Genomic DNA, 22,070 nt, shown 5'->3' on the forward strand with positions numbered 1-22,070 from the left:
TCACCATGTCAAGTAAAGAATGAATTTGATTAATCTACCTTAACATATTCATTTAAGTGTCCATTAAACATTTAATTTAGATTTAGTACGATATATCATTAGAACTGTAATCTTTGGACAAATGAATTAACCCAATGAAAAGCTTAGGTACTCTTCTTCCTGAATTTCTTTTTTAAGGGAAAAAAAGTTAAATGACAGAAAAGAGAATATATTATAGTCTGAAAATAAATCTTTTAGCTGTTAAAAGAGATTTATTTATATACTATAATTTCATGGATTTGAGATAATTTTACTTTACCATCATTATTTTTTCTACTTTGGTAATTTGGTCTTGAGTAAATTAGATTACTTTTAACTAGAGGCGACCACTTTGTGCCTTACTCTATGATTTTCAAATGAGGTGAAAGAAAATATTTCTGTTTAATGTTTGATTTCAAGCTATGTCAAAACTTAGTTTATTTTTTTAAAGGAAGAGTATAGGTAAAGAGCCCTGTTGTTTTGTGGCATTGCTAGTAGATACTGTTTTGTCTATGATTGTAGCTTATCTGATAGCCGTCATTACAAGGCTAACAAAAATCCTAGTATCTTGCCAACCTGACAGACTGGAGATGTCAGTATTGGTCAGGGGATGCTTTTTCTGGTTTAAGGGACTAAGTAGCCTAACAATTGACATAAAGTTTTGTCACACTTTTCACTAAACTGCTTTCTGCTTTGGTTTAAAAGTCACATGTCTCTATTAATTTATAATTTTGTTTTCCTATTAAAATTAATTTCCAAAGAAGAATAAAGAGCATATTTCATATAGAACCACCAAAGAAAAGCATAATTTATTATTTTAATCACCAAACTTATTTTAATCACTGTGGTGAAAATCACATTAAAATGTATTACGTATTTCCTTTCCATCTTAGAAGGTATTAAAAATAATTTAACCTCAGCTGGATATGCTGGGGCACAGCTGTAATCTGAGCAACTCCAGAAGTGAGGCAGGAGGATCGCAAGTTCCAGGTTAGCCTTACCAACTAAGCGCCCCTGAGTTTAATCCCCAGTGCTGGGGGTGGAAGGGAAGAGTCCTTTGGGTACTCTCACCAAGAGCCTGTTATGATGTTCCTCTGCTAATTGCAAGCAAATAAGAGCAAAGCAGAAATTATAACCAAAGGCAGAGGTAAGCAAGTAGTAGAAAAGAGAGAGAGAAAAGCTATAGAAGGAAGACACAGACACTTAAGGAAACTCATCAGTAGACTTGGGCTCCCAGTGGGGGACTAAGAGCCTCTAGAGCAATAACTGGACCTTAGAATAATGACTTTTGAACTATCATTATTATTCTTTTGAGGTACTGGGGATTGAACCCAGGGTGCTTTACCACTGAGCTACATCCCCAGGCCTTTTTATGTTTTTATTTTGAGACATTATTCTCAGGGCCTTACTAAATTGCTGAGGCTGGCTTTGAACTTGTACTCCTCCTGCCTCAGCCTCCTGGGTGGGATTACAGGTGTGCTCCACCATGCCCAGCCCAAATGATTCTTTGATCAGATTTCTCTAATGACCTCTCATCTTTAAAAAAACAATTCATATTTAAAGATGTAGCTCTCTGATCCTCTGCTCCATGAAGCTTCCCAAGATCACTCAATTCCTCCCTCATCAGTACATCATTTTAAAGACTTCAGTGTAGCTAGTACATCCGGCTCCTAGGCCCAAAACCAGGAACCCAACCAGTATGTCTAGGGTCATAACCATGCCACTGTGATCAAAAACAAAAACAAAAAGAAAGGAAAATCCAAAACTTAGAAATAAGGTGTCATGGGGGAGGAGACATGTCCTGACAAAGTCAGGCTGGGCCTTTGTTCAGTGGCCCGCCCATGATTTCAGTCTCAGGACAATCTACAGGTGTTTGAATTGGCTATCTACTGTGTGATTAGAATCCGGATAGTATGAAGTTACACATTAATTTGTAGATTTCTGTCTGGTAGACAGGATCACCACAAAAGTTATGTTTTTACTACTTTGTAGGCTATTAGCCAGGTGTATGGCTAAGCTAGATATCTTTTTTTATGGTTGTTCTGTTTAGATATACATGACAGTAGAATGTATTTTGATACATTATACCACATGGAGTGTAACTTATTCTAATTAGATCCCATCCCTGTGGTTGTACCTGGTGTGGAGTTTCACTGAGGTCATGTATTCGTATATGAGCAGAGGAAAGTTATGTCCGATTCATTCTACTGTCTTTCCCATTCCCATCCTTTCTCCCTTCCTTTCATTCCCCTTTGTCTAATCCAGTGAACTTCTGCTCTTTCCTCCCTCCAAGCTAGAAATCTTATTCTACTGTTCCTTATTTTTAAAAATTGCTGGCAATTAAAAAACCCCAGAGCCTTGCGCACATTAGGAAAGTTCTGTGCCACTGCACTACATGCTCAGCCCTTACTTTAATATTCCTCTAAATCTTGTAAACTCCCCATTCTTTAATTGTTCTTGAGATCAACTTTGTCATCATATGGGATCTCTCCTGTAGGACACAAATATTTAAATGTGTTGATTTTATCTTTATTCATATCATATTCTTTTTTTCTAAATATGTATATTTTTTTTAGTTGTAGGTGGATACAATACCTTTATTTTATTTTTATGTGGTGCTGAGGATTGAACCCAGTGCCTCATGAACCTGGTGCCTCACACATGCCAGGCAAGTGCGCTACCACTGAGCCCCAGCCCCAACCCCTGAGTCATATTCTTATTGCCTCTATTTCCCTTTGCTTAAAGATTGAAATGGGGGCTGGGGTGTGGCTCAGTGGTAGAGCACTCACCTAGCACGTGCTGGGTTCAATCCTCAGCACCATATAAAAATAAATAAATAAATAAAGGTGTTATGTCCAACTACAACTAAAAAATAAATATTAAAAAAAAAGATTGAAATGTTACAGTTTTGAGCCATGACTTTTATTTTTATCTAGTAAGAGAAATACTTAATTTATATTTTCCTCAAAACCAAAATATTTTGGAAGCACAGGGAAAGAGGTCAGGTTACAAAGAAGTGATTATGTGTCCCGACTACTTCCAAAAATCATTAACCAAAAGCTCCCAAAAATCTTTGTAAAAATATTTCTCTTGTGGTTCTTCAAATGGTTTTCATTAGTGTAGCTGCCTCACCCACTACTGAGAGTTCCCAAGAGAAGCAGACTTTTCTCGATAAACCTGGAATGTCGCCGGTAGAGTAGGCTCATGATAAGTGCTGAAAGAATGATTTTGACTATGTGGAACATTTTGGAATCTGTAAAGTGCTATAAAATATTTTTTCTAATACTCAATTACTTTTTCCTTAAATATTTACTTTTTTCTTCCTAGTTTGGAGGAGGAAATAATAAGAATTTTTTTCCCATACTTTTCCTATTGGTGGCCTTCCACAAACAAGAGCAGAAAAGAAATGATGAATTTTAAATGACTTCAAACCAGCAAAGTAACTTAGGTTCATGTTCCTCTTGGCTCAGGTGGCCAATTGAATATGATTTGTTTTCACTCTTTTTCTAGAAATAAAAATAATTTCCAGAAACCCCACACCATGGTCTGATGTGAGTGTATTGATCTGAAGTGGTTAAAACTTTGCTACACCTGAGGTTCGCTAGGATGTGAGGTTTAGAGCTGATCTTTGAAAAGTAATTTGGCTCTCCAGCAACTTAAATAGAATTACTACTTCCTATAATTATTTTTGTTTCAACCCTAGGAAATGTTTCTGAAGAGTAACTTGGGTTGTAGAAATATACTTTGGGAGATTTGTAGCTTGTACAGAGATTTGTACACAGCTATCACTGAGTGCTTAAACAATCAGTAAGAGCTCGCCTACTTTACCTTTGTACTGAGAGGTTAGGCGCGCCTCTGTTTTAAAAGCCTAACATTTAGAATCAGCATAGGTTTTATGTTTCTAAGAGCTTTATTTTTGCTTTTTTGTGTGTGTGGTTTCTAAGGAACTTATTTAATCAACTTCCAGAGGGCTCTAGAAACCTGCATTTTTAACAAGGACCCCAGATGATTCTAGATTAAAGTGTGGTTTAGAGGAGTGGTTTTGAAACTTCATTATGTCAGATTACGTAGATAGTAAAATTAAATTTAAAGTCATGTAATTGAATGAGAGAATTTCTTTATAAAAGTATTACTAGATACTTAAATATAATGTGGTTGTGAAAATGAAATTGTCTATATAGTTACAATCCTAAAATAAGTATGCTAAATCAAAATCTATTCAACAATAAGAAACATTAGGGAAAATTCAAGTACAAATGAAGACATTCTCTGAATTCCCATGCTTCATGGAACATGAAAAATCACCAATCTTTTATTCCATTTCTTGTACATTGTTCTGTATCTGCATTCTCTGTGTCGGACCGGTTCCCTGGATTTATTTCATTTTCTGTGTGAATTCTCCACAAATAGATATCATTGGCTACTGTTTTAGAAGAATGATCGTCCTTCTGGGTGTCCATTGTTAGTCCTCATGCTTGCTTCATACCCCTGCTGTCAAACAGAACCTGGCTCTTCCTCACAGAGCCCTGCTTGTCACTAAGACTCATTTCAAAATTATATCACTCTTATGGCTGTGTTTTTAAAGAACATAGAAACAGAAATAGAAAGGAAGAAAGAAAAAGAAGGAAAGAAAGAAGGAAGAAACAGAGGAAGGAAGGGAGAAAGAAAGACCTATATATTGATAAGTGTCCTAAATGTCACTCACACCTCTGAATGTGATCTCATCAGGCTGATGAGCTCCACAGGAAGCTGTGACTAGGGCTTCCACAGCCCATCCAGGGGAAATCCTGCTAGTAATCCAGGTAGTACCAGGGCCAACTGCTGTTGGGACAAGTAAAATACACCCTCCTTGTCTGTTGTTGTTTTCTGTTTTAAAGGAGGAGGATGGAAATTATGTGAGAAACCATTTTCAAAAGTAAAAAAAAAAAAAAAATTCCATTATTTTTAATTTTCAACTATTCTTTATCTTTCTTTATCTCTTGTCAAGGTCAAGTCTGATTTCTGTATACAAGAACAGGTCTTTATGAATATACTTCATCTGTCTTTTATAAAGTCCATCGATAATAAGGTGGGGTAGGCAGGTTTCACTTTTGTTTTCTACACATCTGTGTTGTGAAAATTATTTACATAATTACATATAACATAGATTTATTATTTTTTAAAAAGCAGTTTTATAGAAACAGACTGTGGTGAGTTCTTTCCTGTCTTAAATCAGTGGCTCCAAACCTTCCTTATCATCAGGGTCACCAGAAGAGCTTTAAAAATACAGGTTCCCAGGCCCTACCCTGGGCGAGTCTGATTCAGTCCTGGGGTGGGACCCAAGAAACTAATTTTGAGAGACTCCAGCAAGGAATTCTGATGAGCAAGGTTTGGGAACCTATACATTTTTAAGGTGTTTCCTTAAAATGCTTTTCTCCAATATTGACAGCATCGAGTTGCCCCCCAAAATGCAAGAGATTTTAAAGTGATTAATCAAATCAGCCACAAAGGGTCAGTCTTTCTCTACTGGTGCTTGGCTGACAGCAGACCTTCCTGACAGTAGAAACCAAATTGGCAAGAGCCGCCAGGCACTGATGTAAGTCAGCGTCCCCTGGAAGTGGTGACATCCATTTGCCTTTTACCTCTTACAACAACAGCTGAGGGACAGTTTCTTAGAGAAAACAGGATGGTACATAAGACTCTTCCCTAAGCGTGCTCTGCCAGACTTGTGTCGAAACAAGTTGTCCTGGGACCAAAGCTAGTTTGACAAGGTGGCCATTGTGTGGATAAAGCCTCAGGCATAGGGTCAAAGTAGACCATTCAGGACGGATGAGAACAGGACCCTCAGACCCTCAGAACTGCCTACCCAAGAGATACATTGACTGCAGTTAGCTACATAAGCTAGAGTTGTTGGTTCATTTGTTTTGTGAAAAAGCCACCAAGATTTTTTTATTAAAATAATCACCAAGTGTTCCTGCAGATGTCCTGTTTGAGAGTTCAGTAAATACCCATATCTAAACTTTGTTAAGTTTGCAACAGATAAATTTGAGAGTGATTGGTCCATTAGTCCAGATTTTACCACCATAGTAGCCCTCTGTGAACGGGCCTCAGTCTGCATGAGATGGTTGTGTTATATAGCCAGGGAGTTCTGCTTCATCAACTGTCTCAATGAAAAGGAATCCACTCCTCCCAGCTCTCATGACAGACTTCCACAGGGACGACAGGGGAAACTTTGTTGGCTCATATCTATGCAGTTAATTTGTCCAAGATCCATGACCCAACTAATAACTCCAGTTCCCATAGACACAAAAACAGCATTTTAGTCAGCTTGATGCAGTTTGAAAGCTAAACTTTAGAGTTAGGTAAAAATGCTGACCAAAATTCAATTAAATGACAAATCTCGTTTAAGAAATATGCACATATTGTCTGCTTTATGGTGTAAACTACATTTGGTACAAACCAAATGTGCAAACAGATGGGCTTAATAACGAAGGAAGAAGCAGGGCTGCTCTCAGCTTTGTGAAGCAGAGCCTGCCTTAGGAGGTGCCTCTGACGTCAGTGTTGTTACATTTAGCAGCTCAGCAAAATACATGTGGGTTTGTTTTTTGGAAGAACATGAAGGGATTTTCCCCCATTTCTTCTGTAAATATCTACAGGGCAAGAGATCTGGTAAAATGCCTCAAATCAGACAAGATGCAATATTTTGCAAAGGTCACTCACTGTCCAAGGAGAACAACCTTTATCTGCATTCTCATGACTTGTGTCTATCAATCCACTGTCTATTTAACATTCTGCACTTGTAGATATGATGAGTTCCTTGGTTTTTAAAAAAACAGAACTTCCAGATGCTGGGTAGTCATTGTCAGAGTCTTTACAAACACTGTCTGGGAGTTGCCAGGCTCATCCTTGCTTGTGCAAGAAGTCAGACTTCTTTTAGGGTAAGTGGTTGTTTGCAGCCACCGCTATGCAGTGGACAGTGATTTGCAATTCTTAGGCATTGTGGTGTCAGAAATGAGACCTGGAATGTCTGGACAGTGTGGGCTGAAAGCAAAACCTCCCCCACTTTTGTAGCTCCTTATTTCTAACGCAATCCCATCCCATTGGCAGCCCAGAGATAACCAGTGACCTCTCTTTCGCCTCCATTCTCTTTGGGGCCGCAGAGGATTGGTTCTGAAGACTCCTCCACCCCTTCCCCTGGCGCCTTTGAATGGCAACTTGGCTCCACAGGCCCTCTGCCTCCTCCCTGGCAGGAGGTGCCCTGTGGCTGTCTTCCCAGCCCCGCTGCAGGCACATTCCCAGTGGGTGCCCAGAGCACTTGGCTGAGCTGCTCCTTTTTTCAGCCTTGGCCTTGGCCTGCACCCCTGACGGGGCAGGCGGCACAATAAGCCCTGAGCTTGTTCATTTTTTCCAGTCCTGCTGTTTTGCCCTTGTGGAACTGGCTCTTCCCCCACTCAGCATGGAATCAAATGCCTGATTTATGTCTGCTGGCTTAAAAAAGAACCGAACACAGTGAAATTCTAGCATTGCCCTGATACTTCTGAATGATAGCCACATTTAGAGGCATGTAGTGGGGGAATGAGTAGATGGATGGAGAAATCAAGTATTATCTCTTGTTGTTTTAAATTATTTTCTATTAAGATTGTAGGGTTTGAGCCTCCAACATCTCAGATTCTTCCATTTTATATAGTTAAACACTCAGGCAAACTGTTAACCTGCCTTCCATGCCCTGGGATTAATTAGCATTTTTTTAGAGCAGTGCACAATCTGTCTTACAATTTGGTAACCTTTTTTCTATTCTTCAAGCCACCTATAAGCTCAAGTACCATTTGTTTAAGGGTAGGGAAGTTGGATTAAATGATGCAAATTGCAAATCTTGATTCAAACCCTCAGGTGCGAGAAGTTTCCAACCAAAGTTTAAGAGGGCATTTAAGTAATTTAATTTTCTGGTTTAGAGAGAATACAGAGTTTAAGGCCATTTGTACTCCCTTCAGTTTTAACCTATTCTTGAAAATCTTTTCCTTTGCTCAGTAGAAATAGTCCTCGCCTAAATAAGTGGAGTCTGCTGAACATAGTTTATCCTTTCTGTGACAGCTTGATGTTGGTCCTTTCCCATGACCAATATTATGCACATGATCTATTTTAAGGTACTGTAGGAAGGGTGCGGGAATTGGGGAGGACTGTGTTCACTTTGGGGAGCAAAGTGAGGTAATGCAGAAGTGGTCTCACTAGGTCAGATGGAGCATTAGATGCCGGGCAGGGGGATGATGTAATAGTTGTACTTCAAGAAGTGGTGTTTTGGGGGCTGGGGTTGTGGCTCAGCGGTAGAGCACTTGCTTAGCATGTGTGAGGCCCTGGGTTCGATCCTCAGCACCATATAAAAATAAATAAATAAAATAAAGATATTGTGTCCAACCACAACTAAAAAGTAAATAAATATTAAAAAAAAAAAAAAGAAGTGATGTTTTGGACAGGCACAGTGGTTGATGCCTGTAACCGAGCTACTGAGAGGCTGAGGCAGGAGGATAGAAAGTTCAAGGCCGGCCTCAGCAACTTAGTGAAACCCTGCCTCAAAATAAAATGAAATAAAACAAAGGGCTGTCATTGGAACTGGACATAGGCCATTCTGTTCAGCACAGTCCTGCTCCTTATTTTGTTCCAGTTAAAGTAATTTTATCTACAGGCTTAGAGGGCCCCTTTAGTCCAAGTAACATGCTTGCTCATTAGGGCACAACATAAGCTGAACTAGGGAAAGATCCTGGGCTATAACTGGAATGCTCAGTGGAGGCCAGGCCTCCTACAGTAGGTGGACCCATGTGTCGAAGCTCTGGTTGGCTGTAGCAGTTGCTGGGCTGATTCCATTTTAAGCAAAATTAGAAAGTCAATGTGAACTGGTTATACTAGACTGCCTTCTTTAGGGAAAAAAAACATTCTCTCTCCTGATTCATCTTCAGTGTGCTGTTTCAAAACCACATAGTTATGGTGTGAAAATGCAGCTTTGTGTTAAATTTAATAAAAATGTAATAAAAGAGGAGTGTTGATTTATGGATGGTTCTCAGATATTGCGTAAGAATAAAGGAATGGAAGACTGTACACAGAGGAATTACAAATCAATGATTGGGGCCTTAGTTTAATTTCTACAAATCTTTGCAGGCTATTTAATTAAGTGATACTTTATAGATTTGAGGTGGATTGGGCTGCTGAGCAACACATAATCTCTCCATAGTACTGCTCAGGGCAGACTCAGTTCAGTGGGAGAAACTTCTGGAGTGGAGCTGAGGCCACTCGTGCTCCTGGCGGGGTACAGGCTGTGCAGAGCCCTCTTGCTCAGCCTGCTGCTTCAGGATTGCAGGTTAGCCAAGGCAAGCCCTGGTGTGGGAGCAAGGGAACACTAGCTCTGCCAACCTGTCGTGAGACTGAGTCTATTTTGGCCTATTCCCTGCTCCCTAGATTCGAGGAGAACATTTGAAAAGGTGAAAAGAAAAGATTCCTTAGCCAACCCTGAGGAAGAGGACAGAAGCAGCGAGCACAGCAGTTTCTGGAAGTTGGGTGCTGTGAACGGCACAATCTGCCATCCCCATTTGTTGATCTTGCATGCCATCCTCCAGTTGGCACGGCTGCTGCCAGGAGCCGCCCCCTCCTTCTTCCATCTGAGGCAGGGAAAGAGATAGCGTGGCAGTATTAACTCTTCCTGCCCTGCAGCCTAGACTTTCTTTTTCCCCACATCGGGCTTAACCCACATCATGTTAGGACCCACAGAGATGTTAGAGTCAGAGAATTTTAGAAGTGGAAAGGGCCCAGGGGAATTTCCAGAAAAAGAAAAGCAGCATCTAGCTTACCTTGATTAGGTCATGTGACAGTGGGTAGAGGTAATTTGAATTTTGAAGATCGATGGTCACTAAGAAAACCTGCTTTATCTACAGCCAGGATCGGTTCTAAATACTCTGCACAGATCAGCAGTGATAGGTGGAGGTGGTTCAAGGCAGAGCAGCCTGCTGGGTTAGATTAAGAGAAAAACAAGCCCACTACATGGAGGTGAAGCAGCAAGTTCTAAGAGGGAAAATGGGCGGGGGGTACAGCTGAGCTTCCTTCAGAATATGGCGGTGACATTTTGGGGGTAAACTGATTAGTTCTAGTAATGATTTATAGCAGTCAGAATGAACTGGCTATTAATTCCTTAAAAAGCATTTATTATCACTCATCATGTCCTCCCGGTTTTATTTAATATACATTCGTGGAAATGAGAGAAGAGCACAATCCAGGGAACATGGTTAAGTCCAAATGGTTAACGTCACTGTCACTGCCATCAAATGTGTGAAGGGAGATTGCTGTCCTGCTGTGAGTCTCTGAATAGCTTTGTTCAGATGACAGAAGTGGGTCATCACTTTTAGTGGATTAGTTAATTTGTGTATGTAAAGCCTCACATCAGGGCCTGTCACATCATAAATTCTGTGTTAGTTGCTGTTATTATTGCTATTATTATTATTAATTATGATGATTTTTTGGAAGTAGAACTATAGAGTGTCTCATCAGAAAACAGTGAAGCATTCACAAAAATTTTGCTCACGGTGCTCAGCTTAGAAAATATAAAACAGAAATTTTCCACCAAAGAGCTTAATTCTTGAGAATGCTCTCTATTTCTTGTGGGAAAGCTGCTTTTTCTGTTGGGTCTGGTCCTACCTTGGTACTCTCCTTCCAGAGCCCAGGAGGCATTCAGGAGTTACTTGAAAGGATCGTTGGATTTATGGGAAGTGGGATTCCAGGATAACAATCAGATTGTGTGTGCTTGTTCTAGGTTCAAGTCCTACAGGCTCCAGCTTCTTTGGGGAATGGCTAGGTGATCAAAGAACGACATGGGGATGCAGGCCTATAATTTCAGTAACTGGGGAGGCCAAGACAAGAGGATCACAAGTTCAAGGCCAGCCTGAACAACTTAGCAAGAAGCTATCTCAAAAAAAATAAAAAGGGCTGAGGATCTACTACTACCTCTGAAGTAGATCTCCCCTGAGTTCAATCCCCAATACTGTGGTGGGACCTATGTATTTATTTATTTATTTTTGTTACAGTGGATTGAACTCAGGGTCACTTAACCCCTGAGCCATGACCCCAGCTCTTTTTTTGTATTGTGTTTAGAGGCTGGGCTTTGCTAAATTGCTGAGGCTGGCTTTGTGATCCTCCTGCTCCAGCCTCCAGAGCTGCTGGATTACAGGTGTGCACATAGTGCCCGGCCCCCATCTATACCTTCTTAAGACTCCTTTTGCGGAGAGTAACTAAGATCAGAGTAGGGACAAAGAGCAGGAGAAGAAGATTAACATTTAACAGGGATGAGAGGTGGGAGGGAAAGGGAGAGAGAAGGGAAATTGCATGGAAATGGAAGGAGACCCTCAGGGTTATACAGTGGAGGGGGTAGAGAGAGAGGGAGGGGAGGGGGTAGGGGGNGAGAGGAGGGGAGGGGAGGGGAGAGGTGGGGAGGGGGGAGGGGGGAGGATGGGAAAGGCAGCGGAGCACAACAGACACTAGTATGGCAATATGTAAATCAATGGATGTGTAACTGATGTGATTCTGCAATCTGTGTATGGGGTGAAGGTGGGAGTTCATAACCCACTTGAATCAAAGTGTGGAATATGATATGTCAAGAAATTTGTAATGCTTTGAACAACCAACAATAAAAAAAAAAAAAAGACTCCTTTTGCCCACCCTGCCCCTCCTACGCATACTATCACGCTCTTTTGCCTTTTCAAGGTTGAGCTCAAGTTCTTTCTTGATAACTCTGCTGATCCCTCCATAATGTCCTCTTTTGTAAACTCTTCTAAGAATGTTGGGTCTGTCCCACAGTTTATAGCCATTAACTAACATTTTACTGATAAGACAGTGAGAAGGTTTCCATGTAATACCTGAATTGTTACTGAATTTAACTTGTGCTTTGCCTGTTTTATCTTGTTTACTATTACAATGCAATATTTTCCCCATTTTGCAAATGAGTTCCCAGGGACTCTGAGGTTGAGTCAAGTTCCTGTGTGAACCTAGACCCCCTGGCTGTAGGGCTGGAATTCATAATCCCCTTCGCTGTCCGGCTCCTTGCTTGGCCATTTTGGTCTTAGCTGTTTCCCCACACAGGTTAGCCTTACCTTCTCAAATAGATTATAAATTCTTCAGAGCACTGTATGTCATCCTTGTTTATGATGTTGTGTGTTCCTCTAGGCCCCGCCCCACAGCGACATTATCTAAGAACTGACACTCTCTTTCCCAGGGTGGAGCAAACAGCAGATCCTCCTAATTGGATGGTGGCTGTGATTGGTTGAATGCTGTGAGTTGAACCATTTCCAAAACTGAATGCTGTCCTGGATCAGCTCCAGTTCTTGCCATAGTGTTAGGCTCTGTCCTGTCTTAATGTTGGCAAATGGCTCCCAGCTGCACAGCAGAACCTTGCTGATTCTCTGCCAGTGAGTGTCAGGGGAAACTTTTTTTTTGTTTGTCTCTCAAGAACAAGAAGGAACAAGTTAGTATTGGCATAGTAGTCGTAGGCAAATCTAAAAGTTGTCCTCTGCCCTTAGTCCTCCCAGTCTCTTTGCCCCACCCAATACCCTGCGCTGGGCCCCTGGAGTCCCACATGGTTCTGTGAGCCTTGATGAAAATGTACCCGGCCCGGTCATATTTGTCTGCTTCAATCAGCTGATAAGTACCAGTCTGATCCACAAAGTCAGGTTTATGGTAATCCCTTCTGGCCACATATTTGCATTTTAAAAAGAGATAATCCCATAACTGTCAGCAGGCTGGCAAGGCCAAAGAAGAGATAACTAAATGACTCCCTAAGTGGGAGGCAGGGTGCAGATAGAGAAAGGACTCCAAGTCTGGGTAATCCTGGGTTCAAATCCTTCTCCACCCCTCACGGGTCATGTGACCTGCAGTTTCTTCAGGACCCAGTTTCTTGCCTATACAAGGGCACAATGCAGGGCATAATAAGAAAAGTTGTCACCCAGGCCAGTGGTAGCCCTCAGTAAGCATTACTTTAGTGTGGAGAACTTGCCTAGCCTGTGGGAGGTCCTGGGTTTGAGCCCCAACACCACAAAAAATGAAATAAGAGTCTCATCCTCCCAGATGATCTACTGGTGGGTAAGACTTTTACTCTGAGCATAAAAAAGTGCTCAGTGTCTGAGGGGCCCTTCATTTCGGTCTGTTTTAGTACTGTTTCAGTGGCATTCCTGTGTAACACAATGGCTCTCAACTGGGGATGATGTTGCTCTGGGAGACAATTAGACATTTTGGTGGTCACTTCTGGAGAGGTGCTACTGGCATCTAGCAAGAAGATAGATGCTTTTAAACACCCTACAATGCACAGGACCCCCTGACCCCAATAACAAGTAATTACCCAGTCCCAAATATCAATAATGCCGAAATTAAGAATCCTGTTTTGACACAATCCACTTTTGGGAAATGCCTGACTTTTGGAAATGGAGTGCTTCAGCAGGAGGTTAATTCTTAGAAAAAGATTTGGATGCTCAAGAAGTCTGTTAGTGTCAAAACTTAGAATTACATGACACATTGTCCCACTCAACTGATTATTCTCTAGGGAGAAAAAGGCCACCCAGAATTGAAATTCTGAAGGATGAAGGATGTGAAATTAATAGGCCTCACTGATCACATCAATCAGTTTGTATTCTTTTGTTGCCACCAAATCCTTTTACTCTCCTGTCAATTTGCACTCATTTTGGGAATCAAATACCACATGAGTTAGTAACAGCCAGACATGTTACATTTTACTATTCATTAAATTAAGAGTAAATTAAATATGACTTTTCTTTCTAATCACTTTGTTCTTATAACTCTTTGTCCTTCATCTATTTCAGGATCTAGTTATTCGTATTGTTTTTATTCTTGGCAACCTGACAGCAAAGAATAACCAGGCTCGGGAACACTTTTACAAAGAGAAAGGGAGCATGGAAACACTGCTCTCATTATTCCAGACCTTCTACCAACTCGATCTGCATTCGCAGAGGCAGGCACCTCCAGGAGCCAATAGGCCTGTCGCTCAGAGGCCACCATCAGAGGTGGAGGATGTACTCATCAAGCTGACCCGGGTGCTGGCCAACATAGCCATTCACCCATGCATTGGCCCCGCTCTGGCCACCAATCCACAAGTCGTGGGCCTGCTGCTGACCACACTGGGTAAGAGCCCTGAGAGGTGAGGAAAGGGCAGCCCAGGGGGGCCTGGCCAAGTGAAATGACATCATTAGTGGGTTGTGAGATGGGTAACATCAGATAATTTATTTATTCATTTGTTTTTGTGGTTCTGGGGATTGAACCCAGGTCCCTGCTTATGCCAGACAAGTGCTCTACCACTCAGCTACATCTCCAGTCCCTGGCTGACTTTCTTTATTTTTTTGGTTTAGTACTAGGGGATTGAACTCAGGGGCACTCAACCACTGAGCCACATTCCCAGACTTTTTTTGTATTTTATTTAGAGACAGGGTATCACTGAGTTATTTTTAAAGGATCATTGCACCCAGCAGGGTTTGGCTGCACCCAGCCCCTAACTTACTTTTAAAGGATCACTGAGTGAAGAATAGGTTCCGAGCCAGGCGCAGTGGCACATGCCTATAATCTCAGCAGCTTGGGAATCTGAGGCAGGAGCATTGCAAGTTCATAAGCCATCTTCAGCAACTTAGCAAGGCCCTAAGCAACTTAGTGACACCCTGTCTCAAAATTTAAAAGGGGGTGTGGGTGGTGGGTATGTAGCTCAGTGGTCAAGAGCTTCTGGGTTGAATTCGTAGTACCAAAAAAAAAAAAAAAAAAAAAGATTTAGATGCAAAAGTGGAAGAAGAGAAGCTAGTAGAGGTGAATGATGGATGGCCTGGGGTGATAGTGGAGAGGGGATGTGATTGATTTTGTGTGTTTAGAAGCAGCATAATGGTTATGGGTGGATCATGACCTAAGGACTATTTTGTAGGGAAGTGGGGGCATGGGGAACAGTGTAGATTCCCTGGTGGAGTCCCTGAGGGACCTGAGGCCAGGGGCACACTGCTGGCATCAGAGACAGTTCAGCTGAGGTTTCTTTTCCTGTGCTTTACTTCAGACACAGGGTTTAGACTGGCTGACCCTCCCAGATACCCTGGATGCAGGATGGAGCTGAGTGCCCTGCCCGCCACGATCAGGAGTGGCCCCTTGCATTTGGTGCCTTTCCCTGCAGGAAGAGTCACGGGAAATAAAGTGTCAAACAGTGTTTCCTGTGCACAGACCTTGCCCGGGCTGCAGTCTGTCCCCAGCTCTGCTGCTGCTGCAGTTCTGTGGCATTGCCTCTACCCACACACAGCGCACAGAGCACAGTGTCTCTGACTCCTCTCTCCCCACATTGTTTCAGAATACAAGTCCCTTGACGAGTGTGAGGAGCTGGTGATCAATACTACAGCAACAATCAACAATTTGTCTTTCTACCAAGTGAAGAATTCCATAATCCAAGACAAAAAGCTATCTATTGCTCAATGTAAGGTTCAGAGTTGTTTTTGGATGGTTTTGATTTTATTAACTAAACACAGAACTGGAGGCATTACTATTTTCTGACATCTAAATATCTTACAGCCTGATTTGACTCTTAAGAAATTAAAATGTGGGGGGAAATTAGTTCTTGCTGAAGTCCCTTAAAGTTTGTATTTTATTATCTTTTTTTTCTAAAGAGAGAGAGAGAATTTTTTTAATATTTATTTTTCAGTTTTCGGTGGACACAATATCTTTATTTTTATTTTATGTGGTGCTGAGGATCAAACCCAGTGCCCTGCGCATGCCAGGTGAGCGCGTTACCACTTGAGCCACATCCCCAGCCCCTTTTATTATTATTTTTAAGTTCTCAGTATTTAGTATGAAATTGATCTCCATTAGCCTTTACATTAAAACTTAAATGAATTGATTTTATTTTTCTGGTCACCAAATCCAGTGCTCTTAAAGCTTCTTGTGAGTAACAACATGGATGGAATCCTGGAAGCTGTGCGTGTTTTTGGAAATCTCTCCCAAGACCACGACATCTGTGATTTCATTGTGCAGAACAATGGTAAGTTAATGACACGTCAATTCATAAGCACACACTTCTGCCAATTAGCAACTAAATGGTTTCAGTGGGATACATGTTTCTGCTTTGAGACATGTAAAGCTCCATATTCTGTCCGGCATGTGAGGTGCTCAGCTCAGGAAGCTGGGATGGACCTAGGCAGTGTTCCCCTCTCCCTTGTGAGTGGTCTTCAAGTGCCGGCATGGGAAGGGCAGTGTGTTTAATGGAAATAAGTCATCTACACTCACCATTTCTTCCCATAGGGACAGGTTCAAGAAACATTTTCCTTAATGCACTAGAATGTCTATTACATTTTGCTTATAATTGAAAAAAAAAAATGGAAACAACCCAAATGTCCACCAGCAGCCAAGAGGATAAATACAATATAGATCACTTAAACACTTAAACAGGAGCAAAAAGCTAGTGATAATAGGATATACAGAGAATAATACCACCAATATAAGTTTTAAAACATGCAAAACTCTCTTGGGTGTTGCTTATGTATATGTATTCATGTAGTAATGGCATAAAGCATAAATGGTGTTTGGAAATGACAAACTCCATATTTAAGACCTTTGGAGAGGGGATGAGATGTCCAAAGACATAAAGCTGTATCTGTAATGTTTTATTTATTTATTTTAGTTGACAAATAAGAGTTGTATATATTTATGGTGTACAACATGTTTCGAATGTAATGTTCTATTTCTTAAACTAGGTGGGTGGCATGTACCCAAGTGTTTATACTAACCACCCTCTTTGTATATCTCACATACTCCATGCAAGAATAATTTTAAAAATCTAATTATCCATATTCATGATAGAAAATTTAGATAATGCAAATTTTATAAAAAGCATCAGCAGCAGCCGCCTCAAACTGTCATCCATTGCCATATGTTACTGCCCCACAGATAACTGCTAACATTTTGGTGCGTTCTTTGGGACCCTTGTGTATGTGATGTAGCCTTTGACAAGCTCATTGCCCCACCCAGTCAGTAGGGCTGAGGCCAGAACAAAGCAGAACCTCACAGGTGTACTGTAAAGTAGGAGCAGGTGGAGCACCACGTATCCACTCCCCCTGAAATCTTTGCTAGTCCCCACAGGGGACCAGAACGCAGGACAAGCAGTTCCCAGTTTCATTTCCTAGGAAGACGGGAACACAAATCCACCGGGGCCAGAGCCTGTCCTGCTCTAAGATGTCCCTACAGTGAAAGCCCTGCCTTGTCATAGGTGGGTTTCCAGTAGTTGAAGCATCTTATACTTGGCCCTGGGGACGCATCAGGGAACTTCTGGTCAGAAACTGACTCTTTATTTAAAGAATTGCTCCTGGAGGTTCAAAAGTCTCCTCAGGCTGGGCGCATGCCTGTAATCCCAGTGGCTCGGGAGGCTAAGGCAGGAAGATTGTGAGTTCAAAGCCAGCCTCAGCAACTTATGGAGGCCTTAAGCAGCTCAGAGAGACCCTGTCTCTAAATAAACTACAAAAAGGGCTGGGGATGTGGCTTAGTACATAAGCGCCCCTGGGTTCAATCCCCGGTATCAAAAAAAAAAAGTATCTTCAGAATAACCCAAAGTAGAAATGATGTCACAGGCTCCCTCTTTTTCACCAGAAGGGAACCTATCACAACTGGGACAGGGAGCTGCTACCTGGGTCAGTTCTAGTGGTTTGGGTCCAGGGAAGCTGGGGAGCAGGCTTGGGTGGTGAGTGTTGGGGAACCCACGGCTGGAAGATGAATACAGACTCAGGAAGAATGAGGGGATTTGGCACAGTGGTAGGGCACTTGCCCAGCATGCATGCACAAGGCCTGACTTTGATCCCCAGCATCATTAAAAAAAAGAAGAAAAAAAGACTAACAGGAAGAATGGGTTAAGCCCATAAGCCCACTCACAGGGATTCTGGTTTCTTAAGCCATCCCACTGTGCTCCATGCCCGCCCCTGTGCTGTGCTAAAACAAGATACAGCTGGGACCCCTGAGCTCTCTCCCATCTGCGTTTGTTCTCTGCCTTCCCAGTACATAAATTCATGATTGCGCTGCTGGACGCTAAGCATCAGGACATTTGTTTTTCTGCCTGTGGTGTTCTCCTCAATCTCACTGTGGATAAAGACAAGCGGGTCATCCTCAAAGAGGGAGGCGGCATTAAAAAGTAAGTTTCAAGGCATGGAATCCTGACTCAGATTCTGAAGACATAGTTTTCCTAGAGGCGTAGGTACCTCCTGTCATTCATTTGGGGCAAAGGTATTTCACATTTGGAAGCCCCAAGCTGGAGCTAACGAGAGGATTTTGGTTCCACTGGACACTTGAAATCATTCCAAAGTAGGTTATCATCAGACACAGTGGTGCACACCTGTAATCCCAGTACCCTGGGGAGTTGAGGCATGAGGGTTTCAAATTCAAGGTTAGCCTAGGCAATTTGGTGAGACCCTGTGTCAAAATTAAAAATAAAAAGCACGGGGGATGTAGCTCAGTTTTTTCCTAGCATGTGTGAGGCCCTGGATTCCATCACCCCTGCTAAAAAAGGAAAAAAAAAAAAAGAGGATATTGTTACTTTGTGGCTACTTAAATATGTAATAACTTCTGACTTATTAACTTCTCAGTTTGACTTTTCATTAATTCAGGTTGGTGGATTGTTTAAGAGATTTTGGTCCTACTGATTGGCAGCTGGCCTGCTTGGTTTGTAAAACTTTATGGAACTTCAGTGAGAATATCACAAAGGCTTCAGCATGCTTTGGAGATGAAGACACCAACACACTCCTAGTCCTGTTGTCATCATTTTTAAGTAAGTGAGTATGTGAGTTTTATCAACGTGAGATAAGAAAAATGTTTTCTGTGACCTGTACAGGCAAAGATTGGTCTGCATTTGGGTGGCTGTTTTTCTATAAACAACCGGAGAATGTTAAAGATTTACAAGTGTTACAGAAGGATTTTAACTCCTTGGATCCTGTCATGATTTATTCTATGGACTTAAAAAATTTTTTTTTCTACAGGCTGCATAAGTATTAGATCTCAGCATAATCCGGACATGGTGGTGCATGCCTATTATCCCAGCAGCTTTCGAGGCAGGAGGATTGAAAGTTCAAGGCCAGCCTCAGCAACATAGTGAGGCCCTATCTCAAAAAATAAAAAGGGCTAGGGATGTGGCTCAATGGTAAAGCACTTCTGGGGTCCATTCCCCAGCATCCTTCTCCCCAAATATATATTATATATATTTATGATCTCAGCCTAATGTATCTGTTGTTTAAAAGTATGCAAATAATGTTGTAATTGAGAAAATATGATTAAAAAGCTACTCTGAATTGTCATGCTTTTAAATGAATCTATACATTTTAATTAGAAACTATGCTAAAAATGTCACGTGGAGAAGGGTCTGTGAAACTATTTTGGGGTACAGTGGGGTCCAGGGCCATGAAAGGTAGATACTGAAATTTCTCAAATCAAAGAGGTTCATTTCTTACATTTAAACCTTTTTTATTTTTAGGATAATTTTTTTTTTTTCAACTTGGGTTTGATCTGGAAACAATGATTTGGGTCAGTAAAAGAGTTGAGTGTTTCCAGTGATCCTTTTCCCCACCTGCAGGAACCATGCCCATCCTTGCCCAGCCTCTGTGTTGGATCTTCGAGGCTGTGTGGAAAGGTGCTGTGTGAGTCAGAGCAGCGGGTTCAAATATTCCTGTCTGGTTTTGGGATGACTGGACAAGAGGACCTCCCCTCCCCTGGCCTGTCTTTATATCCCTAAAATGGGGGAGATGATAATACCTGCCTGCCCCAGGGAGTTAGTTGTGAGACTCAAACAAGTATCCTGGGAGTACAGTGAAGGCCTGTAGTCAAACAGTTCTGAGTTTAGGTCCTTGTCCTCACAAATTTTTAAACCTTGGTTTTGCCTTTCTGAATTTATATTTTATCACCACTAACATGGGGGTGACCCATGGAGGGTCGTTAGGGTCGTAAATGAGCAGATGTGTACCAACAGCCTAATACCATGTCTGACATCTAGCAAGTCTTCAAAAGATGGCTAAAGTGCTTTATAAATGCTAAGTGTTGTGACGATATATTACTGAACAGGAACCAAGACCCAGGTGTTGTTCAAATAAACAGTTTTGCTAGGCTGTTGTGAAGTTTGCTTTTCCAGGTAAATAAAATTTTGCATGTTTTTATAATACTGAATAAGACAAATATAAGATTTTAAATTATTGAGATTCACAGTCTGCTTTGTGAATGTTAAACTCTCAGGGTGCAGGAAGTAGAAGTGCATGCTCAGGTTGCCTTAATTCAGTTCTCAATAAGGACAGAATATTGAAATCAGCCGTGGAGTTAAAGAAAACACCTGCCGGGCCCATCCATGGCAATTCTGCTTCAGGAACTCTGGTGGGAGGCTGAGAATCTGTGGTTTATAAAGTTCCACAGGTGAGCCAATGTGGTAGTGCTCCCCAGTAATCCCAGGCACTCGGGAGGCTGAAGCAAGGATCACAAGTTGGAAGCCAGCCTCAGCAATTTAGCTAGGCCCCAAACAATTCAGTAAGACCCTGTCTCAAAATAAAAATAAATAAAAAGGACTGGGGCCGTGTCTCAGTGGTTCATTGCCCCTAGGTTCAATCCCCAGTACAAAAATAAAATAAAATAAAATTCCACAGGTGAGTCTGATATGCAGCCAGGTTAGTGAGGCGGTTAAGGAAAGGATGCACAGGGAGAAGGAAGCAGGAAATAAATACTGCCTAAGCCTCCAGGAGAAGCTCTCAGGAGCCATAGTCCCCAGAGGCCCTGCAGTGGCAGTGCCCCCTTTCTAGAGATCCAGCTCTGCTCTCTCCCTGCCGTAATGGAAAAGGCTGGCTTCCCTGCCTCTCGATCCCTCCAGACTCCTGCTTGGTCACGGCTCGCACCTCAGGCTTCCCCCCAGGCCGTACTTGTATGCATCTCCCGTGTCTCCCCTGTGGTTTGCACGCTTTTCTGTCTCCCACTCCAGGAGATGTGACTGGCTCAGTGAGTCATTCTCCTGTGGTGTAAAGGCTGCTGCCTCTGTGACAGGCTATTGTGACTTCCTTTGTTACTTCAGTCTGGGTGATCAGCTATGAAAAGCAGAGGATGAGACCACAGGGCATGAAGACCCATCAGAAGAGGGCGTGGCTGTGGCCAGCTTCTCCGGAGGAGGCAGTTACCTGGAGGCTTCCCTATAGCTGGCCTGCTGCCTCCCATCCCTTCTCAACCTTGCCTTGCGGCCACATTGGGCTTGAACTCTTTTCTAGCCTCTGGCCTTTGTGCATGCCGTATACCCTGCATGGCTGTGCAGACGCTGCTGCCCTTGCAGGCCCTAATAGCTTATGAGGCCCAGGGCCATAGTCTCCCCATGGGAATCTGCACTCCTTTCAGAGCAGTTAATGAGCCCTGTGGTTTCTCCTGTATTCTCGTTTTTGTGTTTATTTCCTCATTCCAACTGAACCACTTTGGGAAAGGATAGTCCCTCCTATGAAGTTGGTGCTTGGTACATGCTTGTGGACTGGCTAGCAGTAGTGGTATATCTTTGTTGTAATAGTGATCTTGGCTTTCGGGTTTGGTGGGAAGGGTTGGGGTTCTATTTGATGTACTGGGGATGGAACCCAGGACCTTGTGCACACTAGGCAAGAGCTCCACCTCTGGGCTATGCCCCCAGCACTCAGAGGGCTGTATACTTTTAAAAGCATGCTCATTTGTCCTCACAAGATGTTTCTGAGGTTTACTAAGTGACAGATGAGGGAAATCGGTCTAGAAGGCTTAGGTGACTTACCTAAGATTATACTGGAGTGAAGCTAGGACTTTTCCTGAGACATTAAACATGTAGCCTGTGTTTTTCTGCCGTCCTATTACATAGTACACCCCGATTCCACCCCATCCCATGGAAGGAGACTGCGCATGGATAACAAAAATAAACACAGTTTGATCAGGGAGCCAAGTCACCGGACAAAGCATGACAGTTCTCAGGGTGACCAAGAGCTCTTCTTATGAATTATGAAGCCTGAGCCCTGGGGGCTATGTAGTCTATGCCGCTTCTTGGCTTTTTTTTTTTTTTTTTT

The 22,070-nt window shown here is 42.2% G+C and overlaps 1 protein-coding gene across 8 annotated transcripts in view; it reads left to right on the top strand.

Moving 5' to 3' along the window:
* Positions 1–22,070, top strand: part of Armc2 (armadillo repeat containing 2) — a 106,035-nt gene that overhangs the window by 79,012 nt on the left and 4,953 nt on the right. For 7 of the 8 annotated variants that reach the window (XM_015499971.2, XM_048785649.1, XM_048785459.1 and 4 more), the window contains 5 exons: positions 13,842–14,160; positions 15,353–15,475; positions 15,923–16,036; positions 18,040–18,172; positions 18,645–18,805. In XM_015499971.2, coding sequence (XP_015355457.1) covers positions 13,842–14,160; positions 15,353–15,475; positions 15,923–16,036; positions 18,040–18,172; positions 18,645–18,805 — 850 coding nt within the window. Of the gene's footprint in view, positions 1–13,841; positions 14,161–15,352; positions 15,476–15,922; positions 16,037–18,039; positions 18,173–18,644; positions 18,806–19,013; positions 19,416–22,070 lie in introns of those variants that run through there. The other variant, XM_048785369.1, reaches the window with a different exon arrangement.

This window comes from Marmota marmota, unplaced genomic scaffold (genome assembly GCF_001458135.2).
Source record: "Marmota marmota marmota unplaced genomic scaffold, marMar, whole genome shotgun sequence".
In the NCBI taxonomy this organism is placed as follows: domain Eukaryota; kingdom Metazoa; phylum Chordata; class Mammalia; order Rodentia; family Sciuridae; genus Marmota; species Marmota marmota.